This window comes from Sphaerodactylus townsendi, linkage group LG06 (genome assembly GCF_021028975.2).
Source record: "Sphaerodactylus townsendi isolate TG3544 linkage group LG06, MPM_Stown_v2.3, whole genome shotgun sequence".
In the NCBI taxonomy this organism is placed as follows: Eukaryota; Metazoa; Chordata; class Lepidosauria; order Squamata; family Sphaerodactylidae; genus Sphaerodactylus; species Sphaerodactylus townsendi.
Window position 1 is genome coordinate 30409524 of NC_059430.1, and position 26551 is coordinate 30436074.

Here is a 26551-nt window from a genome sequence, read left to right on the forward strand (position 1 = left end):
AGGGTTATAAAATGGAGGAGAGAAAAATGGTGTAAACTGCATTGGGTCCCCATTGTGGAAAAGGGCAGGGTGTAAATGAAGTAAGAAAATAAGGTGGGGGCAGATAAAAGGTGCGCGTGGAAGAAGAAAGTAGGGAAAAGTGAAGATACAGATCTTGCTATGAGGAAGAAAAGAGAATAATGTTGGGAGGAGATGCAGGAGAAAGCGAGATGCGTTCCCTAAAATCCTTGCAGGTTTCCCCCAATGCAAATAGGCCTAGCTCCAATGGCACTATGCAACTGGGACATAGTTTTCCCAGGGAGAGGCTGCTGGGGTAAAAATTGGTTCAGAATTGGTCCAAGGGTAGATAAAAGTAAGTTGGCTGGGAGTGGGAAGAAGATGGGGCAGGAAGATGGGAGAGACTATGTTTCAGTACAAACTCATCATCTTCTAATGACTCTAATCTTGTTCTGGTAAATTAATGGTTGTTTTAAAGGAAGGTTTTCAGTAATATACTTTGATTGCAAAAAGAAGCAGACAATACCAGCGCATCAGAGTCTTGCTGAATTGCCATTTGCATCAAGACACACTACTAGCAGTATAAGTTGTTAACAGATGTAGATCTGCCAAAGGCTTTCGTAAGCCAGTTTCCTCTTAAACCGTGTAAAGAGGAACACCGAGGCTGAGAGAACAGAACAGAACGTTTTGACCTAGAAGAAGATACCTTTATTCTTTTAAAGAATTCTGCTTCCCAAAATCATACCATTTGTTTCGAGTAACCGCTACCTCAAGCAACATTTTCTGACTTTGCATCTGACAGTTTAAACAGAGAGATTCTTTAAAAATTTGTAGCACCTGATGTATTTGAGAAAAGTAGTGAAAAAGTAGAATCCAGCGTTTAAGGCAGAAGACTTATCCCCTTTTCTTCAAAATGTGAGTCACAGGCTGATTATGCACAAAACATCTGCTCTGTAATGGGGGCAAATGTCTGTTGCAAATGTCTGTTGCAGCAAGATTTCTTGTACAGATGTATTTCCTCAAGCTCTGCTTGTACTTTCTAGTCTTGGGGCAGGCAAGACCACTTGTAGCATGAGTTTAATTTTGGTTTGCCCCAGAGCAGGGAGATTTTCCAGTGAGCACAGCTTAGCCGTGGACCTCTTCCCTCTGCCCTGCCTAGCTCCACACTTCCCACTCCTCACACTGTCATTCATGGCTTCCCCTTTACCCCATTGTTGCTGGCTCATTCCTGCTTCTCTAATGCTCATTTTAATATATCAATGTATCGATATAACACAGTTGGCTTTTGCAAGGAACAGCACAAGCAGGGTCTGTTTCTGGCCCCAACCCACACCTCCCCATGATTATTGGGAGAGTTTTAAAAAACCTTTTTTCAGACAAGACTCTAAAAAAAAAAACCAAGCCTCTCGCCCACAGCAGCAGGGAGAGAGAGGCTGAGAGAGAGCCCGGAGGAGAGGGGAAAATATCAGCTCTGTAGTATTGGGACTACTGAGTGTTATGAGATCTGTGCCTTTAAGAGGGGCAGAGTTAAGAGAACCAGGAAACAAATGCCCATTGAGACTAGCTGCGAAGGAGGACTGAGCTGCCTCCTTGCGTGTAAACAGAGGAATGCAAGGAGGTCACACTACAGCCCCACCATGCAGCTAAAAGGCCTGAGGTAAGTGTTCCATGAGTAAGGGCCATAATCTCTAAAATTAGGTGCACGTGAAAACTGGGTTGCTCTTCTGAAGGCACCTTGGTTTACATATTCATAAGTGATCGTATTGAGGGAATGATTGCGCGTTATGATGAGAGAGTACAATTTTGCCAGTATAAGAAACGAAAATGAGAAAAAAAGTGTCAACTACAGTGAGAATATATCCTTGGAAGCATCCTAGTTTCAGTATTCATCATGGAAGGGATATTCAGGGTGATCTTTCCACCTATAAAAAATCGGAAGGCATAATTATATTCAAAATATACTCCAGAAGAGTGGTTGACTATTTTACCTATTCCTTAGCCAAAAGACACCCATTCTGTTTGTCGGAGGCATAATCCTCAGATAAGTTTTTTCCCTGCACAAGCCACCTTGTGGAAGTAGGACCGGGTAATTTTTGCATCTAGCACAGCACTAGCACAACTATACATTTAAAAAGCATGATTTAAAAATCTGGTTGGAGTGAAGTATTATAGCGATGGCTCATAGAAGTCAGACACTGGTAACAGCCAACTCTTGCATTGACTGCCGGAGAGTTTCTCCTGTCCCTGCATGCCTCTTCAAAACCCAAAATATTTCTCCTAGGCATAGCTCTAGCCCAGGGGTCCAATTGGCCATGCTGGCAAGGGCTGATGGGATTTGTAGTCCATGAATATCTGGAGAACCGCAGGTTGCAGACCTCTGCTCTAGCCCAATTAGGCTGCAAGAACTTCCTTCAGTAAAATCTCGAGGTCAAACTACAGGAGGATTGTAATCAGTGGTGGGATTTGAATAATTTAACAACTGGTTCTGAAAGGACTCTGTGGTGGAATTACAACCAGTTCTCTGAACTAGACAAAAAATTAGCTGCCGGTTCTACCAAACTGGTGTGAATAGGCTGAATCCCACTACTGAGTGTAATGCCCATGCATACAGGCAGTTTCTTTCGATGAATGCTAATATACTGTGACTGGCCTTATAAAAAATGTATTTGGGTGCTGTGTGGTTTCCGGACTTATGGCCGTGTTCTAGCAGCATTCTCACCTGACGTTTCGCCTACATCTGTGGCTGGCATCTTCAGAGGATCCTCTAAAGATGCCAGCCACAGATGCAGGCGAAACTTCAGGAGACAGTGCTGCTAGAACACGGCCATACAGCCCGGAAACCACGCAGCACCCCAGTGATTCTGGCCGTGAAAGCCTTCGACAATACAAAAATGTATTTCTTTGCTGTTCTTTTAAACAAGTTTTGCTGAACTATATTTCTACAGCACAGTTATAAAGTGTTTTTCTTGTAATACAGTTGGTAAGATAATCAGACTAGAAATCTGGAGATCCAGGTCCAAAGTCCTCATGCAGCCATGACCTTCATGGAGATACCCAAGGTCAACCGCCCTTACAACCTAGCCTGCTGCAAAGTGATACTATGGGGACAAAATGAAGATGGGCAAAACCACATAGGTTCTTGGAGGTAAAATGAACAAAGGATGGATAGCTAGATTTGAGTTCAGTAGTTCCCTTACAGACCAACAAAATTTTGGGGTCCCTCAGGTCCTATGGGGCTTGAATCAGACTGTTTTACTGCAGATGAATACAGCTGCCCTCTGAAACTATCACCATTTACAAAGGCTAGATGTTCAAATGGACACAATATGGATGGCAACCATAGAAAGCAGATAATTTAGGATCTTTCTCTTTTTCTCCATTACACTGACACCCAAAGTTGTGGAAATTCAGCTCAGCGGTAGAGAAGCCGGCTGGCATGCAGAAGGTCTCAGTTGGAGTCCTCAGCATCTCTGGTTTAAGTGGTCAGATAACGTGAAAGACCCTTGCGTGGAAAGCCGCTGAATACTGATTTGGGGAGAACTATGGCCTGACTCATTATAAGGAAGAATAATGCATACAAGTCTTTCAAATGTCTTCCTCCAAAGATAACATATGCAGGCCTCACTTCCTTTGCTGTATCCTCTGATCAGCATTTTATGTAGATTAAGCTGATTCACTGTGACTTATTCAGGGACTGAAAAAGGGACAGCTGAGATTTGAGCTTGAGTCTGTCTCAGGGCTCTTAGCATGACACTCCAACTAAGGAGACACTCCAACTAAGGACTGCCTCTCCATAGCTGTGACTGCCAGAGGCATATCTAGAGTGGCGCATGGTAGGACACATACCGTGGGCACCACCCCTTGAAGGGGTGACCAGCCTGTGCCCAGCAGCCTCCAAACGACCATTGCTGAACTGCCCCAAACTTCATGTGGAATTGATGTGTGTGTATGTGGAAGCCAATAGTACTTGCCCTGGTGCCATTTTCTACAGATATGCCCCGAGGGCTGCAGTATATTGTTAACTGAGGCTATCAATGGTATGTCAATATGGTTTCCGTCATCATATCCTGGTCTCATGCAGCAGGACTTCCAATGAAACATCAGTGAATTAATTTAGTTCCTGGAGCTGGCAAAGAATAAGATCTGCTTTTTTTTAACTTGGCTGTCTTCTCTGCCCCCCTCCCCTTTTCCACTCTTTCAACTGAATCTGCGAACCCTCCCATAATTCAAATGGGACCTGGCTGCCCCCCTCTAATTAAACTTCTGAGTCTTGAACTGCTGGATTCTGGATGCCTTCACTGGTTATTTAAGGACAGTAACGTCCTCAACGGATTCCTTCTAGAAGCCTATTTAAATAGGAAGTTGGCATCTATCGATGCAACTGTATTCAAATTCATTTGCTGTGGATTTGCCAATAAAACACTTGAGCGGTGCAATTCCCTTGGAAAAATTTAACAACATTATAAAAATATCACATACTGTGTGCTTCAAGCTTCATTGAGACTGGCCATAAATTCTTCCTAGAAATCATGTAGGCCATATCAGGCTGTGGAAAACCCACAGCTGCCACTCCGGGGAATTCTCGACAAACTGCAGTAGCCCCGAGCTATCTTAAGGCCAAATTAGGCACGTTACCAACAATTCTTTGAATGAGATCCCAAGGGTCTCCCCCCCGCCCCATCCTTTCAAAAAGCAGTGTGCCAGATCGGTACTTACATTAACATCTCCACATAGCGAATATTTTTGTTCAGTGCTTCAATCTCCTTCATCTCCTTGTCAGTGAGGGAAAAGTCAAAGATCTAGTGGTAGGAGGATGAGAAAAAAGGAGAAAGAAACACCATGTTTTGCTTTTGGGTGAGTAGGTGTAGAAGTTAAGTTTCAGATCTCAGAACTTCAAAAGAAACAGATGCTGAACAGCACTTCTGCTCTCGTGGATTCTACATCCAAGGGTGAAGTTACACGATACCTTCGACATGTGCTAAGTCGTGTATGCATGACCAGACTTGCAGTCAGATATATATTTGGGGCTTCTCATTTTAAGAAGCATTTGTTCACTTGATGTTGCAAATGGCAGGGGGAGAGAAGGAGCTGATGGTTTCCGTCCCGCCCCACTTTTGCCTGTGGAAAGGGCACTGGGGTTCTTTGCCCCTTTTCTCTGGCTCCATGTGCCTTCTTCCAAGAAACTCATGGGGAATTATCCCATTTTATGCTCACAACCACCAAGGAAGGTAGGTTAGATGAGTGATCCACTCAACTGAAGGGCCAAGTCCAGTGAAGGACCAAGCACTATACCTTACTGGTATCTTATCCTCAAGAGAATGTATATGTCCTCTAAACCCACAGATGGTGGGCTTCCAGAAGTCTGTTGCTATACCCAGTGGTGGGATCCAAAAATTTTAGTAACAGGTTCCCATGGTGGTCGGATTCAAACTGTGTTGTAGCGCCAATGGGGCTGGGCAGGGCATGATGGGGGCATGGGCAGGCATTCCAGGGACGGGGCATTCCTAGGTGGGGCTGTGGCAAGGACGCAGCCGCTGCGCCGGTCCTTGGGTGGGAAACGAATGCATGCAGGCGCAGGCTGCCACGCACACCGGTGAACCTCCTGCTAGACTGCTTCAAGTTCTGCGCGCTACTGCTGAGAGGAGGGGCATAACTAAGGCAAAAATCACGTGGCAAAATCACCAATTAGTAACCCCCTCTCGGCACACACAAATAATTAGTAACCTACTCTCGGGAACCTGTGAGAACCTGCTGGATCCCACCTCTGGCTATATCCTGCCTCAGCTTAGCGACCCTGGACTTTCTTGGTGTTCTCCCATCAAAATACTAACTAGGGTCAATCCAGCATAACTTCCAAAATCTGATGAGAGTTGACTAACCTAGGTCAATGAAATCACATACTGTAATAAAAAGTGAATAATAAAACTGGAATAAAAGGTGTGGCAAGCCACAAGATTCCTCTTTGCTATACCTGGAAGTTCTGCCTAATACGCTCCGAGTTGAAGCTTTTGGGAATGACCACCACCCCTCGCTGGATGCTGAAGCGCAGAGCCACCTGTGCAGCTGTCTTGTTGTACTTGTCTCCAATGGCATTCAGCACCGGGTCCTCCAGGAGAGGAGGGGAAGATACGTTGACCCTTGGGGGGGAGAAAACGAAACAAAATAGGTTTTTCTTACATAGGACGCTTATCACAATTTGGGGAAGAGAGTGAGAGGGAAGAAAAGGGAAGAAAAGTTGAACGAAACAATAAGGTTTGAAAACGTCACTTTGATCCCATTTCCTGCAGGTGTTTGATTCATGGAGTTGTATCAGGACAACTAATGCAAATTATGGTAATAACCAGGCTTTTATTTTTAGCAGGCAGGTTATGAAGCTTTGCTTTTGGCATTCCTTCAAACAGACGGGGCATGTTTATCTACACTGTTCCTGTCTTGTGCTTTCTGCAATGTAAGTCCAAGGCAGTTGTTAGCGTGGGCAAGGAAAAGAATGACCTGCTCCTTCCAAGAGCATCAGGATTGCTAGTGTGAAAACACCTGGACAAACAGGAATTATCCAGTGAAGGGTCCTGCTCTGTCTGTGAATTAGGGATGAATAACTGATCCAGTGGGAACCAATGTATGGGTGCAGCCTTTATTAGAGGCTGATGTGGAAGAGACCAACCCAGAGCAGTAAATCATGCACAGACACAGCGGACAACCTCCTGCAAGGTCATTTCTGCCTCTGTATTGGATGGCATGGGAACACATCAGACTTATGCAGAGCCCCATGTTGATGTTGGGCAGTGCAATCCACAGTTGAAGGTGACCAGGGACGGGGCCACTGCCATGCCACCCTGCCACATCCTGTGCTTTCCAGTAACACAAGGAAGCAGAAAATACAGAAAAAACTCCCCACCATTGGAAAGTCCTCCATAGGGATCGATGGACTTACTCCACCCACAAGGTGGAGTCCAAGCACCGGGCCATGGTTTGCCTGCCCCCAGGAGCACCCCTGCTGTGCCAAAATGGCCAGCTGAGGCATGGGAATGCTTCCATGCATCCTGAAGGGCTGCAGCAGCCTCCTGCCAGCATGCTTGCCTCTCTGCTGGGGTAAGTGTCCCAGGGAGGGCAAATCTGCCAGCATGAGCTAATATGCCTCCACAGGTTGATTCAACCCCCACGCTCCACATAAAGTTACTAATTTAAGGGTGATCTTTTTAAAAATCCCAGTACATAGCTGCATGCCCATTCAGGTAGCTCCCTGTCTGATAAAATTGTCAGAAGCTGGTCAACTTCCAAAAAAGAGACTCAGCAAGCCCATTACAGGAGTTAGAATCTCTGGAGATACATGTTACTCACCAGGTTTCATCTCTTGATGTTCCTAGAGGGCTGTATCCCACAAGAACAATGTCATGCTGTCTGCAAAATTCTATGAGTTTGGGCTGGGTAAAATATGGGTGGCATTCAATCTGCGTAGGAAAAACAGAGATGAACCAGGCTGAGAACAAAATGAACTGGCAAAAGACTGAGATTGTTTACAAAGTTAAGCCTATGTTTGCTGAAGCCCCATTGCACAGGTGGAAGAAAGCACTAAACATCTATATTATATTACTGTTTTGGCTGTGAAGCCTCGGATGATTTCTAACAGAATATTCATGAACATTCCAACTGCTCAGGAACAAAACTGTAGAAAAGATGGGAAAGGACACTCTGGCCTCTGGCACTGGTCAGAAGAGTAAGCAAGACTACCAACAAGGGAGCCAACATGGTGTAGTTTTTAAGAGCAGTGGACACAAATTTGTAGAACCATTAATTTTGATTCCCTGCTCTTACACATGAGCACAGAGGTGTATCAGGGGGAAATGGTGCCCGGAGACAAATTGTCTCTGGGCACTCCTCCCCACTGCGCCTGGGGGTGGGGTGGGGCTCTGCTCCTGGCTCCCCTGCTCCTGGCTCCCAGCCGGCAGCCGGCAGCCCCTTCTGCCCTCCCCTCTGGGAAGAACAGAAGCGACGCCGTCCCCTGTCCTCTAACAGCTGCTTTTATAAGTACTGAGGCCAGGGGCAGGGCTCAGGGTGTGTGTGGTCACACCCTCATCCCCACCCATGGGGGTGTGTCCATGCCTCCCCAAGACCTGCCCCCACCCTCATTGCTTATAAAAACAGCTCTCGGAGGACGGGAGGACAGCAGTCACATTTGCTCTCCCCAGAGGGGAAGGCAGAAGGGACTGCCAGCTGTCGGCTGGGAGCCAGGAGCCTGGGGGGGCGTGGAGCCATGAGTGTGGCAGCCGGGCTTCCTTGGTCCCACCCATGTCGATGACAACATGGGTGGGGCTGAGGGCACCTGAAGACAACGGGGCTGAGGGCACCTGAGGACTTCCTGCTGCCTTGCCGTCTTCCTGGTCACGTGGGGGGCCGATTTTGTACCCCCATGTGACCAGATTAGTGGCAGCTGGGGACAGAGGGTACCCCTCATCCCTAGACAAATATGCCACTGCATGAGCAGAAGATTCTAATTTGATGAACTGGATTTTTTCCCCCCACTCCTACACATGAAGTCTGTTGGGTGATTGTGGGCTAGACACAGTTCTCTCAGAACTCTCTCAGCCCACCAAACTCATAAGGTGTCTGTTGTGGGGAGGAGAAGGGAAGACTATGAGCCACTATGAGATTCCCTGAAAGTTGAAAAAGATGGTTTATAAAAGCCAACTCTTGTTCTAGTAATAGTAATAATTAAAAAATCAGTTGATCTTAATCCAGTTGGCATTACTCTCTCCTACCACAAGGCAGCTGGGTGACAAAACTCATTTTAACTGTAGGTTGACCTGCTGCAGAGGGTTAATGAGGGATCTTACCCTATGGCTTATTTGGAGGTTTAAGCAAGGGACTGACGCTATTGTATACCCTAGACAGAAGAACGGTATACTCTTTCTTTCTGGGATGGCTGTCCTCTTTCACCAAGTACACAGCTTTGGGAGGGATGTACATGGTTTGGTGAGGGAGGGAGGGAACACTGAGCCAGCCAGATCATCCGACTCAACCCTGACAAAATGTAAGCTGCCCTGGGACTTCAGTGTAGGGTAGGGAATAAATGGAATAAATAAATAAATAAATGGGGTGACAGATGTCACAGCCAGATCACCCTCACATTCGAGCAGAGGCCAGGCTTCAGAAGGTGGAGAGAGCTTGGAGGGATATAATTTAGTACTGGCTGAAAATCCACCTGCAACCAGGGGGCCTAAATACCAAAACATGCAACACTCAAGGGTCTCAAAAACAGGCCTGACTTCAGTTTGAAAATCCAGAATGGAGGAAAGTGGTTTAATTTTGCTCTGGGCCTCTGAGAACTCTTGCTGACCCCATTAATTCTCTATCCAAGCCAAAGTCTTGTGGCTGAAAAGGGGAATATATTCTACAAAGCTGACTCATTTTACCCCACAACTAATGGTTTTAAGTTTGTTGCAACGCAGGGCCCTAGCTCAGCATTTGTTCCAATTTTTGTTAAATTGCTTTTGCTCACACTGGAAAAAGTCTGTTAGTCAACGTGTTTCAATTCCAAGCTCAGTCTGAGCTGGTAGAACACACTGGCCCTCTCGTATTGCCAAGAAAACCATGTTCCAGCCCTTATAGTGGATTCTGTCTTGAGAACTTAGAAATTCATCATCAGATAATGAGACCCACAAACAAATTATAAAAAGCATCTTTCCCAGCTTAACTGTTTCACATTAACAGGCAACGAAACCAAATATCTGCAACCAATTGAGCGCACTGTATTCATTCACTACCTGGTCTGATCAACCCAGTCCCTGCAGGCACATGGTTCCTTTAAGAACAACAAAAGTCACAGTTCAGGATGCTGAGTCCGTATGTGTCAAAGACAGGTTTAGCAGTGGACATTCACATCAGGATCATAAATAATGGCAGCAGGTTTAAAGAAGCAGGGAAGCCATTTCCTGGTTCAGATTTCAGTGCCAGAGAAAGAAAATTCAGCAATGTGCAGAGATCATAGGAATCTGCCTTACAGTGCAGGCCATCTAACTTCGTATGTCCTCTCTGACCATCATCAGCTCTCTGAATTTAGAAACTTCTGTGAGCAAACATAAGCTCTGTCTCTAGCCATGACCCTTCCACATGATCCCTCATCTGCTTATTCCCCATTTTGTGTTGCTGCTGGTGGAAGGGACACTTCCACAGGAAGATGGCTTCAAACTTGCTGAGTGGAGCGGTTAGATACAAGCCATGACCCTTACCTGGTTGGTGACCGGTTTGTGCTTAAGTCCTGGTTTATTCAGGATCATTTCCAGTTGCCTGCGGTTGAAGTTGGACACACCAATGGATTTTGTCAAGCCAGCATCTTTACATGCTTCCAAAGCCTGCCATGGTAAAGCAGACAAACACAGAAAAGAGTCCCTTAAACAATTTCACAGTTATTTACTGAGTCAGGACAAACCAAATTAGCAAAGCTGATCCAGGAGGGAAAATGGGGCTATAGAGAAGTATGAGAAGGCAAAGGAATGATCTCAACATTCAACAGTCTAACAAGCACAGATTGAGAGCCAGTGAAATGTAGTCACTGAAGCTTTGGAAGACCTAGGTTTGAATCCTTACTCTACCGTGGAAGCATACCTGGAACAGTCACACACTCTCATCCTAATTTACCTCACAGGGATGAAGTGAAGATAAAATTGGGGAGAGGAGATCGAGGTAATCTACTTTGGGCCCTCATGGAAGAACTAATCCTCACTGAATAGACCAAAGCAGGATTCTGAGCAGACCTACCCATGATTCAAGGTGTCACACTTGAGCTCAAGACTAAACATTTGTGATTTTAAAAATTGAAGGCAGTATTGCAGATACATTTTTTTTATTTTTTTTATTTATTTATGGGATTTCTATACCGCCCAATCCCCAAAGGGCTCATTTACAAGGATATATACGATCATTTTGTATGTTTTGCCACCAACTCTTGCTAAAGCAGTTATTTGTTCAGGGTTTAAGCAATTTGAATAGTGGAAAAGAAACTGTGATTCATTCGGTATGGGTACATTTTTATTAAACCAACAAGGCCACCCTCTGAACAGTCCCCATCAAGTTAAGTTATTTCCATTGTCCAGTGTTCAATACGTGAGTATACATGTCCACAATTTAAACAATTATGAGCCATACTGCTATTTTAGGTGAACGACAACTAACCTCCCAAGTGGCACACAAGTTTGTTTCATGGTAGATCCATTTCCCATTTTCATCCAAAGGATAAATGGCCTCTCCAGGCTGAAAAAAAAAGGACAAGAGAGAGGGAGACAAGACTGGCACTGTACTAAGTATTCACCTTTCAAATTCAGGGGTGGGATTTTGCTGGTATAAAAAATCTATGATAGTTGGCACAGTGAATAATCACAGATGCTGCTGGTTAGCTTAAATAACTTTACTAAGAAGACAGGGAAAGGACTGTCCTATTTGCCCAGTGTAGAAAGAACAGCATTGTTGACACATCCAGGAGGGAGGCTCAATGCACAAAACTTCAATCACACAACTGATCCAAAGTCATTGAGATCATCCACAAACACAAGGGCTTTGTCACGTGTAGTGATTAATTAAGAAAAAGGAATGGTGGTCTGTAAATCTGAATAAGATTCCAAGTAGTCCTCCATTCCCATTGGTGCATACCAGGAGCAGCTCTAACACAAGTCTTTTTTATACCTTAAAAGCCATTGGCAGTTCAATGATATAGAGATCAACATAGTCAAGTTTCAGAATATCTAAGGTCCTCTCCAAAGTTGGTCGCACAAGATCAGGAGGGTGACATGTGTTCCACAGCTAGAAGGAGACAAGAAAGAGATAAATATTTATGCGGAATCTCTTATCCTGTACCAGGACATTTATTTGCTTCGGTTCATGTTCATGTTTCTGTTCATCCAGGCTTTCAAATGAGGGATTACTTTTAAACAGCATTTTAGCCTGTGATCTGTTCTTGAGATCTTTGTTTTTATGGTGAGCTACAGACATGATTTGAGTCAGAGCTTGATTAGGTTATGTAATTGGGTTTCCTTACACACCATCTAATTTTCTTGTTATACAGTTTTATCCATACCAGTTCTCATGCTTATTGGACAGTTTTATTTAATAAGAAAGCTTATAGGAAATAAAGGTTAGCCTACCAGTTTTTATACTCAATCTTGCCCAATAATCTCCTCACTGTAGACTCCCCAATGGCTTTTAGTCACAGAATCATAGAGTTGGAAGAGACCACAAAGGCGATCAAGTCCAACCTCTGCCATGCAGGAACAATCAAAGCCCCCTGACAGATGGCCATCCAGCTTCTATTTAAAAACCTCCAAAGAAGGAGACTCCGCTACACTCCAAGGACATGTATTCCACTGTTGAACAGCCCTAACTGTGAGGAAGTTCCTCCTAATGTTTAGATGGAATCTCTTTTCCTGCACCTTGAACTCCTTACCCTAGTCTCTGGAGCAGCAGAAAACAAGCTTGCTCCCTCTTCAACATGACATCCCTTCAAATATTTAAACATGGCTATCATGTCATCCCTTAACCTTCTCTTTGCCAAACCCAGCTCCCTAAGTCTCTCCTCATAGGGCATGGATTCCAGACCTTTTACAATTTTCATTGCCCTCATTTGGACCCTTCTTGAATTGCGGTGCCCAGAACTGAACACAGTATTCGAGGTGAGGTCTGAACAATGCAGAATAAAGAGGTACTATTACATCCCTTGAACTAGATACTATACTCCTATTGATGCATCCCAGAATTGCATTGACTTTCTTGGCTGCCACATCACACTTCTGACTCATGTTCAGCTTGCGGACTACTAAGACTCCCTTTCACATGTAGTGTTGTCAAGCCAGGTGTCACCCATCCTATATCAGTGCATTTCATTTTTTTTTTTTTTGCCTAAGTGGAGCATCTTTCATTTATCTTTGTTGACGTTCATTTTGTTAGCTTTGGCCCATCTCTCTAACCCATTTGTTAGCTTTGGCCCATCTCTCCAGCTCATTTTGAATCCTGACTCTGTCCTCTGAGGTATTAGCTACTCCTCCTAATTTGGTGTCATCTGCAAATTTGATTAACATGCCCTCTATTTCATCATTCAAGTCACTGATTAAAAATATTGAATAGCACTGAGCCCAGGACAGAACCCTGTGGCACGTCACTTCTCTCCAGGATAAAGATGAGCCATTGATGAGCTCAAGGTGTTAAGTACTAAAGTAGTTCTGCCTTTTCTCCATCCCCGTTAGCATGTTGCCATCGTCTCCATTTCATGACTCTATCCCAGTGGTGGCGAACCTATGACACTCCAGATGTTAATAGACTACAATTCCCATCAACCCCTGCCAGCATGGCCAATTGGTGGGAATTGGCCATGCTGGCAGAGGCTAATGGGAACTGTAGTTCATGAACATCTGGAGTGCCATAGGTTCGCTCCCACGGCTCTATCCTATCTTTTTTCTTCCTTTTTCTACAGACATACCCTCAAAAGTCGTTTTGTTGTTTTTAACCTCTTTGGCAAGCCTAAGTTCATAGTGAGCTTTAGCTTTTCTGACTTTCTCCCTACATGTTATTGCTATTTGTTTGAATTCCTCTTTTTAAATCTTAGCTTAGTTGAAAGTTCTTTAGACATCTGTCCTGGTTTCCTTAGACACCTCCCATTTTTCCTCCTCATTGAAACTCCAAGATCTCACTTTTAAGAAATTCCCATCCATCATGCACTCCCTTCCCTTTCAGTATTTTTAACCACAGGATCACACCTAGTAGTTTCCTAAGCTTACTGAAGTCTGCCTACACTTAGTATCTCCTTTCCACTGTATAACAAACTCCAGGAAAACATGATCACTCCCACCTAAGGATTCTACCACTTCTACTCCACTAATCAGGTCATCATTATCGGTTAGAAGCAGATCTAAAATAGCTGTTCCCCTTGTTGCTTCTTCCACCTTCTGGACCATGAAACTGTCTGCAAGGCAAGTGAGAAATTTGTTGGACCTGATAGTCTTGGCAGAGTTTGACTCCCAACAAATATCAGGATAATTGAAACCTCCCATTGCTACAGCTTCTTTCCTTTCTGAAAGTTTTGTCATCTATTCCAGGAAGGCTTCATCCAGCTCTTCAGACTGGCTGTTTTTCCTCTCCCTTAACGTTTACCCAGATGCTCTCAACATAGCTTCCAGGATTTAAGTTATGGACCTGCTCACAGCTATAATTATCCCTGATGTATAATGCTACTCTTCTTCCTTTCCTGTTTGATCTGTTTCTCTGAAATAGGTTATATCCTTTAATTATTACATTCCAGTCATGAGACTCATCCCACCAGGTTTCAGTGATGCTTATTATATCATATTTGCTTAGCTGTGTTAAGAGTTCAAGTTCATCTGATGATCCCAAGAATAACCTTTTCGGTGGAACACTTTACTTCCCCCCTCTGATATTTGAATGAATCATTTAGCCTCATGGGTGAGGTCCCTGCTTAGTTAGTTCTATTTGTTAACTAGAAGTGTAGCCCTAGTTCCGTGGTGGCGAACCTTTGGCACTCCAGATGTTATGGACTGGCAGGGGTTGATGGGAATTGTAGTCCATATCATCTGGAGTGCCAAAGGGTCGCCACCACTGCCCTAGTTATACCTGTTTCCAGCAAAAGATCTAAGTGCGGTCTTGCGTTCATTGGCGGAAGTTAATTTAGCACATTTCCACATTTGAAAAAAGCCCAGATTCTCTTGTGGCATTTAGGAGTCTTAGTTAAGCGTTGCCTTCATCAAATCCATTATTCTTTGCGCTGTAAAACATGGAACTTTGATAAAAGTGCATTGAGAAACACTTTTGCTTTTATTATGTGTAATAATGGTTTCTTTTTTACTAACAATAAAGTTTAAAAAATTTTGAAAAAGAAATACTTTTGTTTTTGTGCAGCTGCGCCTGCCATTTTCTTTCCTGCAGCAGCATGAAGCTTACTGAAAGGGAGAAAAAATGGCCAGCTGTCAGATTCCAAATGTTCCCTCAGTTTTAATAAGATTGGGGACCACTTCACCAAGTTTACAATAAAATGTAAAGGAATGTCGGGAACTGAACCAACGCTAACAAACTCATTCATTCTATCAGAAGTCAGATGACTACTTATTTTTTTAAGTCAGCTTTTGCATTAAGTGTCCAGAATTTCCAATAACACTTCTTGTTCTATCCAAAGCTTTGGCACGCATTTCTCCAGCATAGCTTTGTTTGAGGTAACACTAAGTATTTCTCTTACGATTACAGACTTCTTCTTCTCTTTTTAATATAAATAAAAATCAAGCCTTTGACATCATCAGCATATGAAATTAGCAACTTCCTGCAGTCTACAAACGCAGACATTTCTGACACAGATCACTAAACAGTTTCAGAAATGGAGCCTTAACAGAATCTGGCTTTTATTTGTCCTACTTTTCTTCCTCAAAATGTCTGAAATGATTGTGTCAAGGTTAATTGGAACCAAATGTATACCTACCATTCATTTTTAAATACCCATGCAGTTATCTGGGAGGCTTCCCCACTGCCTGTTCTAACAATATAAGCATTGTTGAATTAATTTTTTAATCTGTGAATGCCAATAGAAAACCTCATGTCAAACGGAACTGAATTTGATAGATCGCCTTTAGTTCAATATTGCAAGGAGTTGTTAGAAGTTGACAAACCACAGGGCTGAGTTTTTTTTTACAGGTACAGTTAAGGTACCCGTACACTCCGGTCCACGACTCTGCAACGTACCTTGAACTACACCGTGTGCTTCACTGGTATGACTAAAATGTTTTAGCCTAAAATGACACTTGGGCTAAATCAGGGGTAGGGAACCTGCGGCTCTCCAGATGTTCAGGAACTACAATTCCCATCAGCCTCTGTCAGCATGGCCAATTGGCCATGCTGACAGAGGCTGATGGGAATTGTAGTTCCTGAACATCTGGAGAGCCGCAGGTTCCCTACCCCTGGGCTAAATGAATCAAGAATGGATCATTCCACAAAAGTTTGTTTTATGGACACTACCCTGCAACTGTGTGACAGAAACACAAGCTCCACTGTATACTGCAGAATTGCTGGATATGGTGAGGGTAAGAGATCAGGTTCAACAGACCTTGATCCTGAGCAAGTTTTTTGCTAACAGAGAGAATACCTCTCTTTTCCTCCACTCCCCAAACTGGAAGGGGCTGAAGAGGTCCAAACAATCGCAACTAAAAGGCACAATACCCTCAGATATATATAACAAGATCTATGTTTGCAATTTAGAGAGCAGGATTCTGCCGATGACTTTAAAAGGGGCTCTATTTGGGCCTCAGACTGAGCAGAGGTCAGCTGTCCCCCAGACTACCAACAATGCATTTTCCTAGTACTTAAGGTTGCCAGCTCTAGGTTGGCAAATACCTGGGGTTGGAACCTGGGGAGGATGGAGATTGGGAAGAAAAGAAACCTCAGCAGGATATAATGCCTTGGAGTCCACCCTCCAAAGCAGCCATTTTCTCCAAGGGAACAAATCTTGTTTCTCTGGAGAGCATCAACAGTAATAGCATGGGATCTCCAGGTGCTACCTGGAGACTGGCAACCCAAACACTGTGTTCATCTATACTCCTGAATCTGCACCATCAATCTGGAGGAAACACACTCCACATTAAGCAACCTAGAAACATGCACAGAGAATCAGCAGCATGGTATAGTGGTTAGCGGGTCAGTCTTGGGCTCTGAAAGACCCCAGGCTTGAATCCCCACTCTTCATGGAAGTTCACTGGGTGATCTTGGCCCAGTCTCGGGTTACCCTACCTCACAGGATTCTTGTGAGAGCAAAATCAAAGATGGAAGACAGGAGAACAATGTATGCCTCTTTATGTCCCCATGGAGGCTGGAGAGAAGCACAGTATAAGGAGAGTAAATGAAGTATCACACTTTAAAAAAAATATCATAAGGGTTTTCTTACTTTGCCACAGTAAAATATATCTTCTCGCTTGACCTTTCCTTCAGTAATTTTCTCTCGGATGGCTTGCCCCACTTCGTGTTCATTGTAATACACATAGGCACCATCGATGTGGCGGTAGCCTACATCGATGGCTATTCTCACAGACTCTAAACAAGTGCCCTTGGGGGTCTGAAAAAGAAAAATAAGAATATTATAGGTTTGTTTTTGCATTTATTTCGCAGCTCCTCCATTCAGCCTCTTATAATTTGACAAAAAGATTCAGTGGTACAAAGCCAGCTAGTGAAACAGTGAACTAAAAGTCAAGTGCAGCCCAGAAGGTTTTCTGAACAAATAAAGGAATGTCTGGTATTCTAAAAGAAGGGAGGATTTCATTGGGTGGCTGCCGTAAGGAGGGATCCTCTGAGTAGGTTGTGCTTCTAGTAAATCAACCAGGGAACAACTCCCCCCCCTCCCTCGCCTGCAGTTCTGCCAGCACCCTAGCCCTTGCCTTGGATCCAGCTGGTGGCTATATTTAAGATATGAAAAGTTTAATGGCAGTCTTCTTTAGATACCATGTCCTTTTCCTGCCTGTAACAGCTGCCAGCATGCAGAACTTCAGAGGGAATAACTTCTTCTTCCACCATCTCCAGGCCAAAAAAAAAAACCTTTCACCTGCTTAGATTTCTGAGTCAGGGATCAGGTTGAAGAAAAGCTGCCAGAACCAACCAAACAAACAGTCGTTAACGTACAGAATTTTTGAAAACACCAGAGCCCTGCCAAACGGGGAGTTAAAGATTGATTTGAATTCCATTTATCCCAAAGAGTTCATTGCATTGGAAATGTCCATGACCAAGAAAGAAGAGTCAGTGCTTGATCAAGGGGGATAAGAGAAGTCTTTGGAAACTACGGTAAGAGGGAGAAATCTGGCTGAGACATAGAGAAGCAAAGGTGGGCAGCAAAAATTCCAGGAAGCTGCTGCAAACCTGTTCACGGTGTTTTCTGGCTAACCCCATCCTTCTATTTGTGCCTGTTTCTTTCCTCCCCAGGCATGGATCGGTGAAACAGTAACCCTCAGATAGCACTGCTAGTGTACACACATTGGGCACATGCATTAGAACAACTAGTTACACAACTGATCTTGCAGCTTGTATTATTGTATATAAGCACTGGAGGCTGCCTGATACACAGTCTGTCAAGGTCAGTAGTGTTCATTCAACTTATTACTTTTAAGCAGATTACTAATTTTTAAAAAAATATATAACACATTTGGAAGGCTGTGTTGCCAGACCAACTTATGGTGGACCAAGGGAACCCTGTTTGGAGAACAGCAGTGTCTCTACCCATCTCAGTCAACCCTTGGAGTGCCTGGCAATGCATAACCTGAAATGTGGAGCCCATTCCTTGCATTGGCTCAGTGTACCCACAAGGAGAAAGAACAAGTCTGGACTAGTCTCCCTCCTAACCAGCCTTGCAAAACACTTCTCTCACACTCCTCCTGACAGGATTGAGTAAACACAACGATCTCGCCCTGGAGAGAGTTTCCATTTCCAGCACTGGACCATGCGCCCTGAGGAAGACAATGGATGTGCTAATGTGCTTGCCTGACCAGTGTTGTACTAATCAAATGCTTCTTCCTCTGACTAATATCTTTAACCACCACCCATTTACGTTGTCATTGTTTTACAACTGTAATTTCATCAGCTGCCCTGCTGAGCCCATCATGGGTCTCCTCATCCCCCTGCCTGCCCTCTCCCACCCGGCACAGATCAAGCCAGCCCACTTTCTGACCCTTACTCCCTCCTCCACAAAAACCAACCAGAAGGATGTACCTGTTTTCCCTCTGCTGCATGGGCCCCAGGCAACCAACTCGGCCTCCGCAGCCTCTGTCACCTCCCGCTGTTTTACCTGCCCACCCAGTTTCTCCCCAGCCCTGTCTAGAAACCACTGTATTCTTTACTACAATGGGCTATACTGCCAGTTATATTGTATTTGCTTTGCCATGTTAAGAGTTCCAAGTTTGTCTTGGAGCAGCAGTGGTGTAGGAGGAACCGGGTTTGATTCCCAGCTCTGCCGCCTGAGCTGTGGAGGCTTATCTGGGGAATTCAGATTAGCCTGTACACTCCCACACACACCAGCTGGGTAACCTTGGGCAAGTCACAGCTTCTCGGAGCTCTCTCAGCCCCACCTACCTCACAGGGTGTTTGTTGTGAGGGGGGAAGGGCAAGGAGATTGTAAGCCCCTTTGAGTCTCCTGCAGGAGAGAAAGGGGGGATATAATTCCAAACTCCTCCTCCTCCTCCTCCTCCTCTTCTTCTTCTTCTTTATTTCCTATGCACTGTGCATTAGTGTAGAGACATCTAAGGCTATGATTTATTCCCCCTGGCTGCTTATTTAAAGCTTTTTCTCTCCCGCTGTTCAGTTCCTGACCTATTCGCTTAGTCCTCTCTATAACCTTTGGACTATTATCTCTAATACTTGATGAACTCCTGGCAGCTTGAATACTGTCTCCCTCCCCCACATAACTCAGTTCAAAGTCCTCCTGATCAGGTGTGGGAGCCTCCTAGCAAAAAAATGTTCTGCCTACAGCAGTGAGGTGCAACCCATCCCTTGCCAGGAATCCATCTTCATGGAATTGCAGACCATGGTCCAACCAAGCAAGGTCAATCCCCCTGGCGAAGATGGCTGCTTTGGAGGATGGGCTGTATGGCATCATAATCTACTGGGGTCAATCCCCTCACCAAACCCTGCCCTCCCCAGCCTCCACCCCCCAACATTTTCAGGTATTTTGCAACCTAGAGTTGGCAACCCTAGAATTGAACCTGGGACATTCTGTAGTCAAAGCAAACACCTTCTCTACCAAGCCACAATCTTATCTTTATCTTTAGTGGCTAAAATACATGCCAGATCTGCTGCTTTCTAGGATTTAGCCAAGGATACGCAAGAGGAGATTTTCTTTATTACTGTTTTTTGGTTGAGTGTCCAGGGGCTATTTTATCTCAGCCAGTTCAAAACAGCAGTCTGTCATCCCAAGGACACTCTGTGCCTTCCTGGAGAAAGATAATAATTTAATGAAAGGCTCATGTGCTCTCCGTACTTGGGAGTCTGCCGTTGCCAAAGCCCAGTCTTGGCAGTGGGATGGGGAAACTATTGGATTAACAGGGATTTAAATCTTGTGCAGGTCCAGGTTGACAGCTGGCTTCACATGGTAGCAAAGCTGAGAAATAATTGCTTTTGTTTTCTCAAAACTTGCAAACTTCACACTGCCGTAAAGTGGGCAATGTCAATTTAATTACTTTATGGTGATGCATTATTTGCAAAAGCAAGCTGAGCTCTCGCCCAGGCACCAAGGGGCAATTTGCTCATTCTAATCACACAGAAAATGGCACCCAGAGCAAGTTCTGAAATTGAGCCCCCCCCCCCCACCACTGAAGGTATGCCATCGCCTTCGGCTTCCCACTTTGACCACATCTGGATCAGAGGCGGCTGGCCTCATGGGGACAGAGGAGGGATGCCCTGAGGAGACACTGGAGTATGCGGCTGCCTCTGCCTCCAGATTCTGCACCTCCTCCCAACCCCCCAAAAGGATGGGATTGCAGGACTGAAGGAACTTATCCACACTGTCCTGCTCTGCTTTTCTCCACTCTCTCTCTCCCCGCACCCCACCCACGTTTTAATGCCCAACCATTCACTGGAGCTTCTGGCAAAGTCCATCTCTTACCAGGACTGGTAACTTCACACTCATCTCATTCTGGCCGCTCCCACTTTGAGCACACACCGAGTGCCTCAGCCGCTCCAGACAGGACAGGAGAGATGAGGGCATGCTGGGAAATGACATTTTCTCCCCTCTTTGTCCCCCAGAGATAAGCAACGAGGAGGAGGAGGAGGAGGAGGAGGAGTTTGGATTTATATCCCCCCTTTCTCTCCTGCAGGAGACTCAAAGGGGCTTACAATCTCCTTGACCTTCCCCCCTCACAACAAACACCCTGTGAGGTAGGTGGGGCTGAGAGAGTTCCAAATAACTGAGACTAGCCCAAGGTCACCCAGCTGGTGTGTGTGGGAGTGTACAGGCTAATCTGAATTCCCCAGATAAGCCTCCACAGTTCAGGTGGCAGAGCTGGGAATCAAACCCGTTTCCTCCAGATTAGATACACGAGCTCTTAACCTCCTAAGCCACTGCTGCTCCTATGCCACTGCTACGCCACTGCTGTAGAAGAACTACACCTGCTTCTCCGCCACTGCTACGCCACTGCTGTAAAAGAACTACAGCAACCACTGTGCTATTACGGGAGTTGGCCAGTGGGTTTGAGGTGATGCAAGTATGAAAGGGAGGCCACTGGCCAGATTTTCTGTTCCTTCTAGTGCCCGGGGTGATTAATGTTCTAAGCCACTAGAACTCAAGAGCAGGGGAGGGGGAGATGCTGTGGGAGAATAAGACAGCGGAGGTGTGGGTGGGGGAAAAGCAGTGGAGTGTGTGAAGGAAGCAAGTGAATGAGGTCATAAGGGAGCAGGAGCTGGCAACAGGAATCAGCAAAATGCCAAGTGGGGTGGGGGAGCAAGCAGGGTGGGCAAGTGGCAAGCAGGGTGGACTAGGCGAGTAAGCAGATCGGGTGGATGGTGAGCAGATCGGCTGGATGGGCACAAGCAGAGTGAGCCAGATGAAAAAGTGGGGCGAGTGAGCAGGGCAGGCGGGGCTGGGGTCAAATGCGACCCCATGTGACCGAGGTGAGTGGCACCTGGGGCTCGAGCCCTTTCATGCCTCCTTAGGTACACTATTGGATCAAGCTCTCCAGGTTGGGTTTTTCTGTGGCATACGGGGGGAAAACCATGTCTTGAATTTGAGCAAATACTGGTGGCAATTAATTGTACTGTTTTAAGAAAGGTGAAGATCTTTCATGTGACCCACACTTAATCCTTTTAACCAGATTCTGAGGACTGAACCCTGGACTTTCTGCATGTAAAGAAGATGTTTTGTTACTATTTGAAGCATTCACAAAACCACCCACATTGCTAAAAAGACAACTAATGTCACCAGGCCACAGTTGTATAGAGACACAAATAAAAAATTAAACTGTACACGCCAACATATATTCTGAAATACCATCGAGGGGCCAATTTAAAAGTTAGTAACTTGAGTATAAGCCCCAGAACTCTGCCCAATCCTCCTTTAATAAAATAAAGTTTATTTTTGTAGTAGGTCACCTACTTAAAATCTATTCTTTTCAGCTGCTGAAATACAGCTCTATTCTTAAGATCTCTTCATGAAAGAGGTCCTTTCTTTGGTCTTTTGACCAAAATGCTTCACCTGAAGCCATAATCCCTGGGCTACAAAGTCAAACAGCTGGGGACAATTAACATAAAATGAGACCCAGATCCAAAAGGACTTCTGGAAACTCTGGGCAGATTTCCATTTCCGCCTTATACTTTTTAGCCTTTGATCTCCTTCTTTCTAGCAATGGGGAGGTTCACAAAATGCTCTTAAATACTCAGCTTCTTCATTTCAGCATGTGGGAATGAGAGTAGGCTGCAAACCTAGAAAACTGTTTTATGGGAGGGGGGAGAGTGAGACAGGGAAGAGTTGAAAATGAATATTTCAGAGAATCATCCATCTTAGACCCTTTAGCTCCAGCAGTCGCCTTTAAACTAGGCTTGCCAACTTCCAGGTAATTGCTGGAGATCTCCTGCTAGGATAACTAATCTCTAGGTGAAAGAGATCAGTTCACCTGTAGAGACAGTGGCTGCTTTGGAAGGTGGACTCTAGGAAATTATTCCCCATTGAAGTCCCTCCTTTCAGTGGCATAGTTAGGGGGCTCTGGGAGGGGGCTCCAGCCCTGGACACCACTTCCTAGAGGTACACAGCAGGGTTGTGCCTTCTCTCAACTCTGGTCAGGTGGATCCTGGGGGCAGAGCCAACAGCATAAAGCTAGAAGGTTAACAACAGCTGATCTCCGTGATTCTGACTAAGGTCAGGCTCAAACGGGCCCTTGCTGCTCTCGACCTCCTCATGGGCATTGGGGAGAGGTGAGCTGGCTGGCCCCACCCCCAACCTCCATGAGGAGATTGGGGTGGAGCGAGCATTGAGAAGTTCTCAGTTTCAATGCCTGGTATATCTGGCTAAAAGAGTCTGGTATGTAAGTGATTGAAAGCCCTGAGATCCTGACCAGTTGCTATCTGTCAGAGTAGACAGTTCTGACCTTGATAGACCCCTTGTCTGTATAAAGCATCTTCATATGAAGTTACTGTTGAGGCTAGACAGGTTATACACAGAGGCATATCTAGGAAAAATGGAGCCCAGAGACAAAATCTGAATTTTCTGCTCCCTGTCCATAGGTGCCCATGTCTAATGCCCAGAGCTCAGGTCTACTGCCTGGAGCCCATGCCATTGTCCAGGTCTACTGCATGGAGCCCGCGCCAGCATCCAGGTCTACTGCCTGGAGCTCGTGTTGGCGTCCAGGTCTACTGTTTGGAGCTGACGCCAGCGTCCAGGTCTACTGCTTGGAGTCACTGCTGGCATCCAGGTCTACGGCCTGGAGCTGGTGCCAGCGCCCAGGTCTATGTGTGCCCGGGGATATGGGTTACCCTATTCCCCATAGGCAGTATGTCCCTGGTTATACATAAATAAATCTCCATCAATTTTTAAAGTACAAAACTAGCAGGTACTACGAGAGTGGGGGGGGGGGGCGGGATGGGTGGGTATAATCATGATTAGGGTTTCTTAATCCTCCACCCACTTTTTTTTGGCAAGGGGAACTATACCTATATGTCTATGTGGTATATATCTCCTTCCCAAGAAGCCCAAAAGGAGTGATTGCAAAGTGTCACAGAAGAAATGGATAAACTCCTTGCCACAGATCCAACTGGACCGACTTCTCCCCACTACTCTTTGCAGATTGGACATTCTTAATGTCTAGTTAAGCCCTCACTGGGATTGTCAGCTCTGGGTTGGGAAACTCCTGGACATCTGAAGGGGTGGAGTCTGGCGAGGGTGGGGCTCGGAAAGGGGAGGGATTTCAGCACTGTGCCCACCTTCCAAAGCAGCCATTTTCTCCAGAAGAACTGATCTCTGCAGTCTGGACATCAGTTGAAAAAGGGAGATATCTCCACAACCACCTGGAGGTTGGCAATCTCATCCCTCACTAAGAAGTCTGGGCCATCCTGGACTGGTGAAGAGCCTCCCATATAAATAAGTCCCCATAAAAACTGATATTTCAAGGAACAGAATTATCTCCTAACCACTCCCCAAAATGCTGAACCTAACAGCCTGGGTGCATGATTACAATACCTGAGGGTGCCAGAATACTCTTTGGTCAACTGTGTTTCCCCCCCTCTTACCAAATACAGCTGCTGCTTTCAGTGTCTCCCTGCCCCCTCCCATCAAGTTTACATGGAACAGAAGCACATGATGTGACAGAACATCCATCCAATGTTGATTTGGTCTTGAGAGGTACAGGTTCTGTTTACACTCTGTTTTTAAACTGTGTGTACTCAGGAGAGTCCCACTGATTTCAGCAGGAGTTGTGTACTAATTAATGGTCAGAAAGCAATAGTAGAAAAGGAGGATGTTGCCAAATTTCACATATTAGGTTGAATGGACCCCTGGCATCCGTTGCCTGAGCTGGCATCTTCCGAGAGAAGTTATCAATGATAGAATATTCACAACAGTCCAGCTTTGTGAAAGGTTGACTTGTCTGAAAAGTTCTCACCACAAATCAGTGCCGGATTGACCTAGTAGCATATGTTTCGGCTCCCACATTAAATGTTTGCAAGCCATCAGATGAAATCAGAATCTCTCTATATTCTCAATATCTGGCAAGAGTGTTGTTTATACTTTTGGGAACCTATGCTAAATCTAAAAAACATAACTTTTAAATTGCAGTTTTCTTACTTTTGACATTTGAGATTGATACCTACATGGTAAGTAGTATTGTTTCTAATGTGTCAGATATTTGTCTTATTATCCGGCTGTATAGCAAGTGAAAAAATTGAATGACTTTACTATGCAAGTTAATAATGTTTGTTTTAATATTTTTGTGCAGGTTTTTAAATTTAGGGTCCCATTATAACATATGCTACAGGCCCTGCATTAGCTTAATGTGGCCCTGCCGGTAGAAGAAGCTATATGAGGAAAAGATGTTAAAAGCATACTATGATATCAGTGTTGGCAGAGATACGACAGACTCACTGATTAAGGATAAAGTTAAATATTTATTAGGGAACTACATTTCAGGCAGGAAAACTAGGGGACAGCGAGACTCCTGCTGTCTCACTGACTACTAAGGCCAGGGAGAAAGAATAGACTTCCGAAAGGAAGGAAGAAATTAGACCCAAGATTATCAGTCTAAGGGCAGACAAGAGGTGACACAAAAGGATGGAAGGGTCTCTATACCTCACAGCCCTATTTAGCTGACCACTTGCCTGTCCTCTGTTAGATCTTCTTCGTTCCTTTGCACACTAGACATTGCTAACTTCTAACACCCTTTCTCAAGGTCTGGTATGCAAAATCCACAAAATTCATCTCCTTAGGTAGACTTTCAAACTTGTCCCCAGGTAAGGGCTTAGTGAATACATCTACAATAATTTATTTTGTACAAAAGTACGGTACTGCAAATCAACAAGCCTGTGACAGACATGTTTCTCACAAGATGATTCTTTACATCTTTACTTGGTTGTCCTCAAAAAGTTGTGTGGCTTTGGGTTCATTTGTTCCAAAGTCTTGTATCAACTGTAGTATCCATTTAAGTTGTTTGCATTCCTCAGCTGCAGACACATATTGACTTCAGTTGATTTCACAGTTTGTGGCGTTTCCCCTAGCTGCCCGGTGTCCTCAGGTGAGTGTGTCGTCCCTCCTTCCCTGACCTGGGGGTTGGATTCCCCAGACAGTGTTTTGTCACCTTAGCCCAGAGGGCCAAGAAACAACCTTGCCCACAGGGAGCCTGCATGAGGGTACCTCCTGGCCTTCCCTACACAGCCAACGCCCCCTTCTTAGCAGATCTCTCCACCTTCCTTTCCCTGGCTGACTTGAGAGTTCGCACCCTCCTTCTCTCTCCCCCTTGTTGCTTCACAGGGAGAGGAGTTTCCTGGGGTTTGGCTCTCCCCTGTTGCCTCACAGGGAGAGGTGTTTCCAGCCTATGTGAAAGACTCCCACCCTGTTACTGCACATGGATGGGACCAGCCTAAACAGTGCTCTAGTTTCTGGTAGGGGGTCTGGGCTCCAGGGTCCTCTTCCCTCCTTCCCTCTTCCCACCATTGAGCTGTCCCTTTCCCTTGTCTGTTCACAACACCACCCACATGACCTGCTGCTGCGGCAGCTTCTGACTCTCCCTTTCCCACTTCCTTATATCCCTTCTGCCCTCTCATTTCTCTCCCTCGTCCCAGCTGCTTCCCCAGCCCATCTCCCACTTCCGCCTCAGCAGTGAGCAGGCGGGCCCTGCCTGGTCTAAGCTGCTTCTCCAGCCCATCTCCCACATCCGGCTCAGATGGACATCAGGCCTCCACCGTCCCTGCAAGAGGCTCCTCTGCAGCCTTCCCATCTCCCACAGTGCCAGCCCGTGCGTGATCCAGCAGGGCAAGTCCGGGCGCTGCGGCCGAGCCCGGACACAGCTACATTTTCTTGCTTTCTGCTGCTCCAACAGATTGCTCTGCCTCCATATAAGAACAT

The 26551-nt window shown here is 45.3% G+C and overlaps 1 protein-coding gene across 1 annotated transcript in view; it reads right to left on the reverse strand.

Moving 5' to 3' along the window:
* Positions 1 to 682: 682 nt before the first annotated feature.
* The window catches only part of AKR1D1 (aldo-keto reductase family 1 member D1), a 40725-nt gene continuing 14856 nt past the window's right edge, over positions 683 to 26551 (reverse strand). Inside the window, exons 2-9 of the mRNA XM_048501888.1 lie at positions 16919 to 17086; positions 11674 to 11790; positions 11167 to 11244; positions 10224 to 10346; positions 7336 to 7445; positions 5969 to 6134; positions 4714 to 4796; positions 683 to 1919 (exon numbers count right to left, since the gene is read on the reverse strand). Of these exons, the coding sequence (XP_048357845.1) occupies positions 1877 to 1919; positions 4714 to 4796; positions 5969 to 6134; positions 7336 to 7445; positions 10224 to 10346; positions 11167 to 11244; positions 11674 to 11790; positions 16919 to 17086 (888 nt within the window). The 3' untranslated portion in view covers positions 683 to 1876. The remainder of the gene's footprint in view (positions 1920 to 4713; positions 4797 to 5968; positions 6135 to 7335; positions 7446 to 10223; positions 10347 to 11166; positions 11245 to 11673; positions 11791 to 16918; positions 17087 to 26551) is intronic.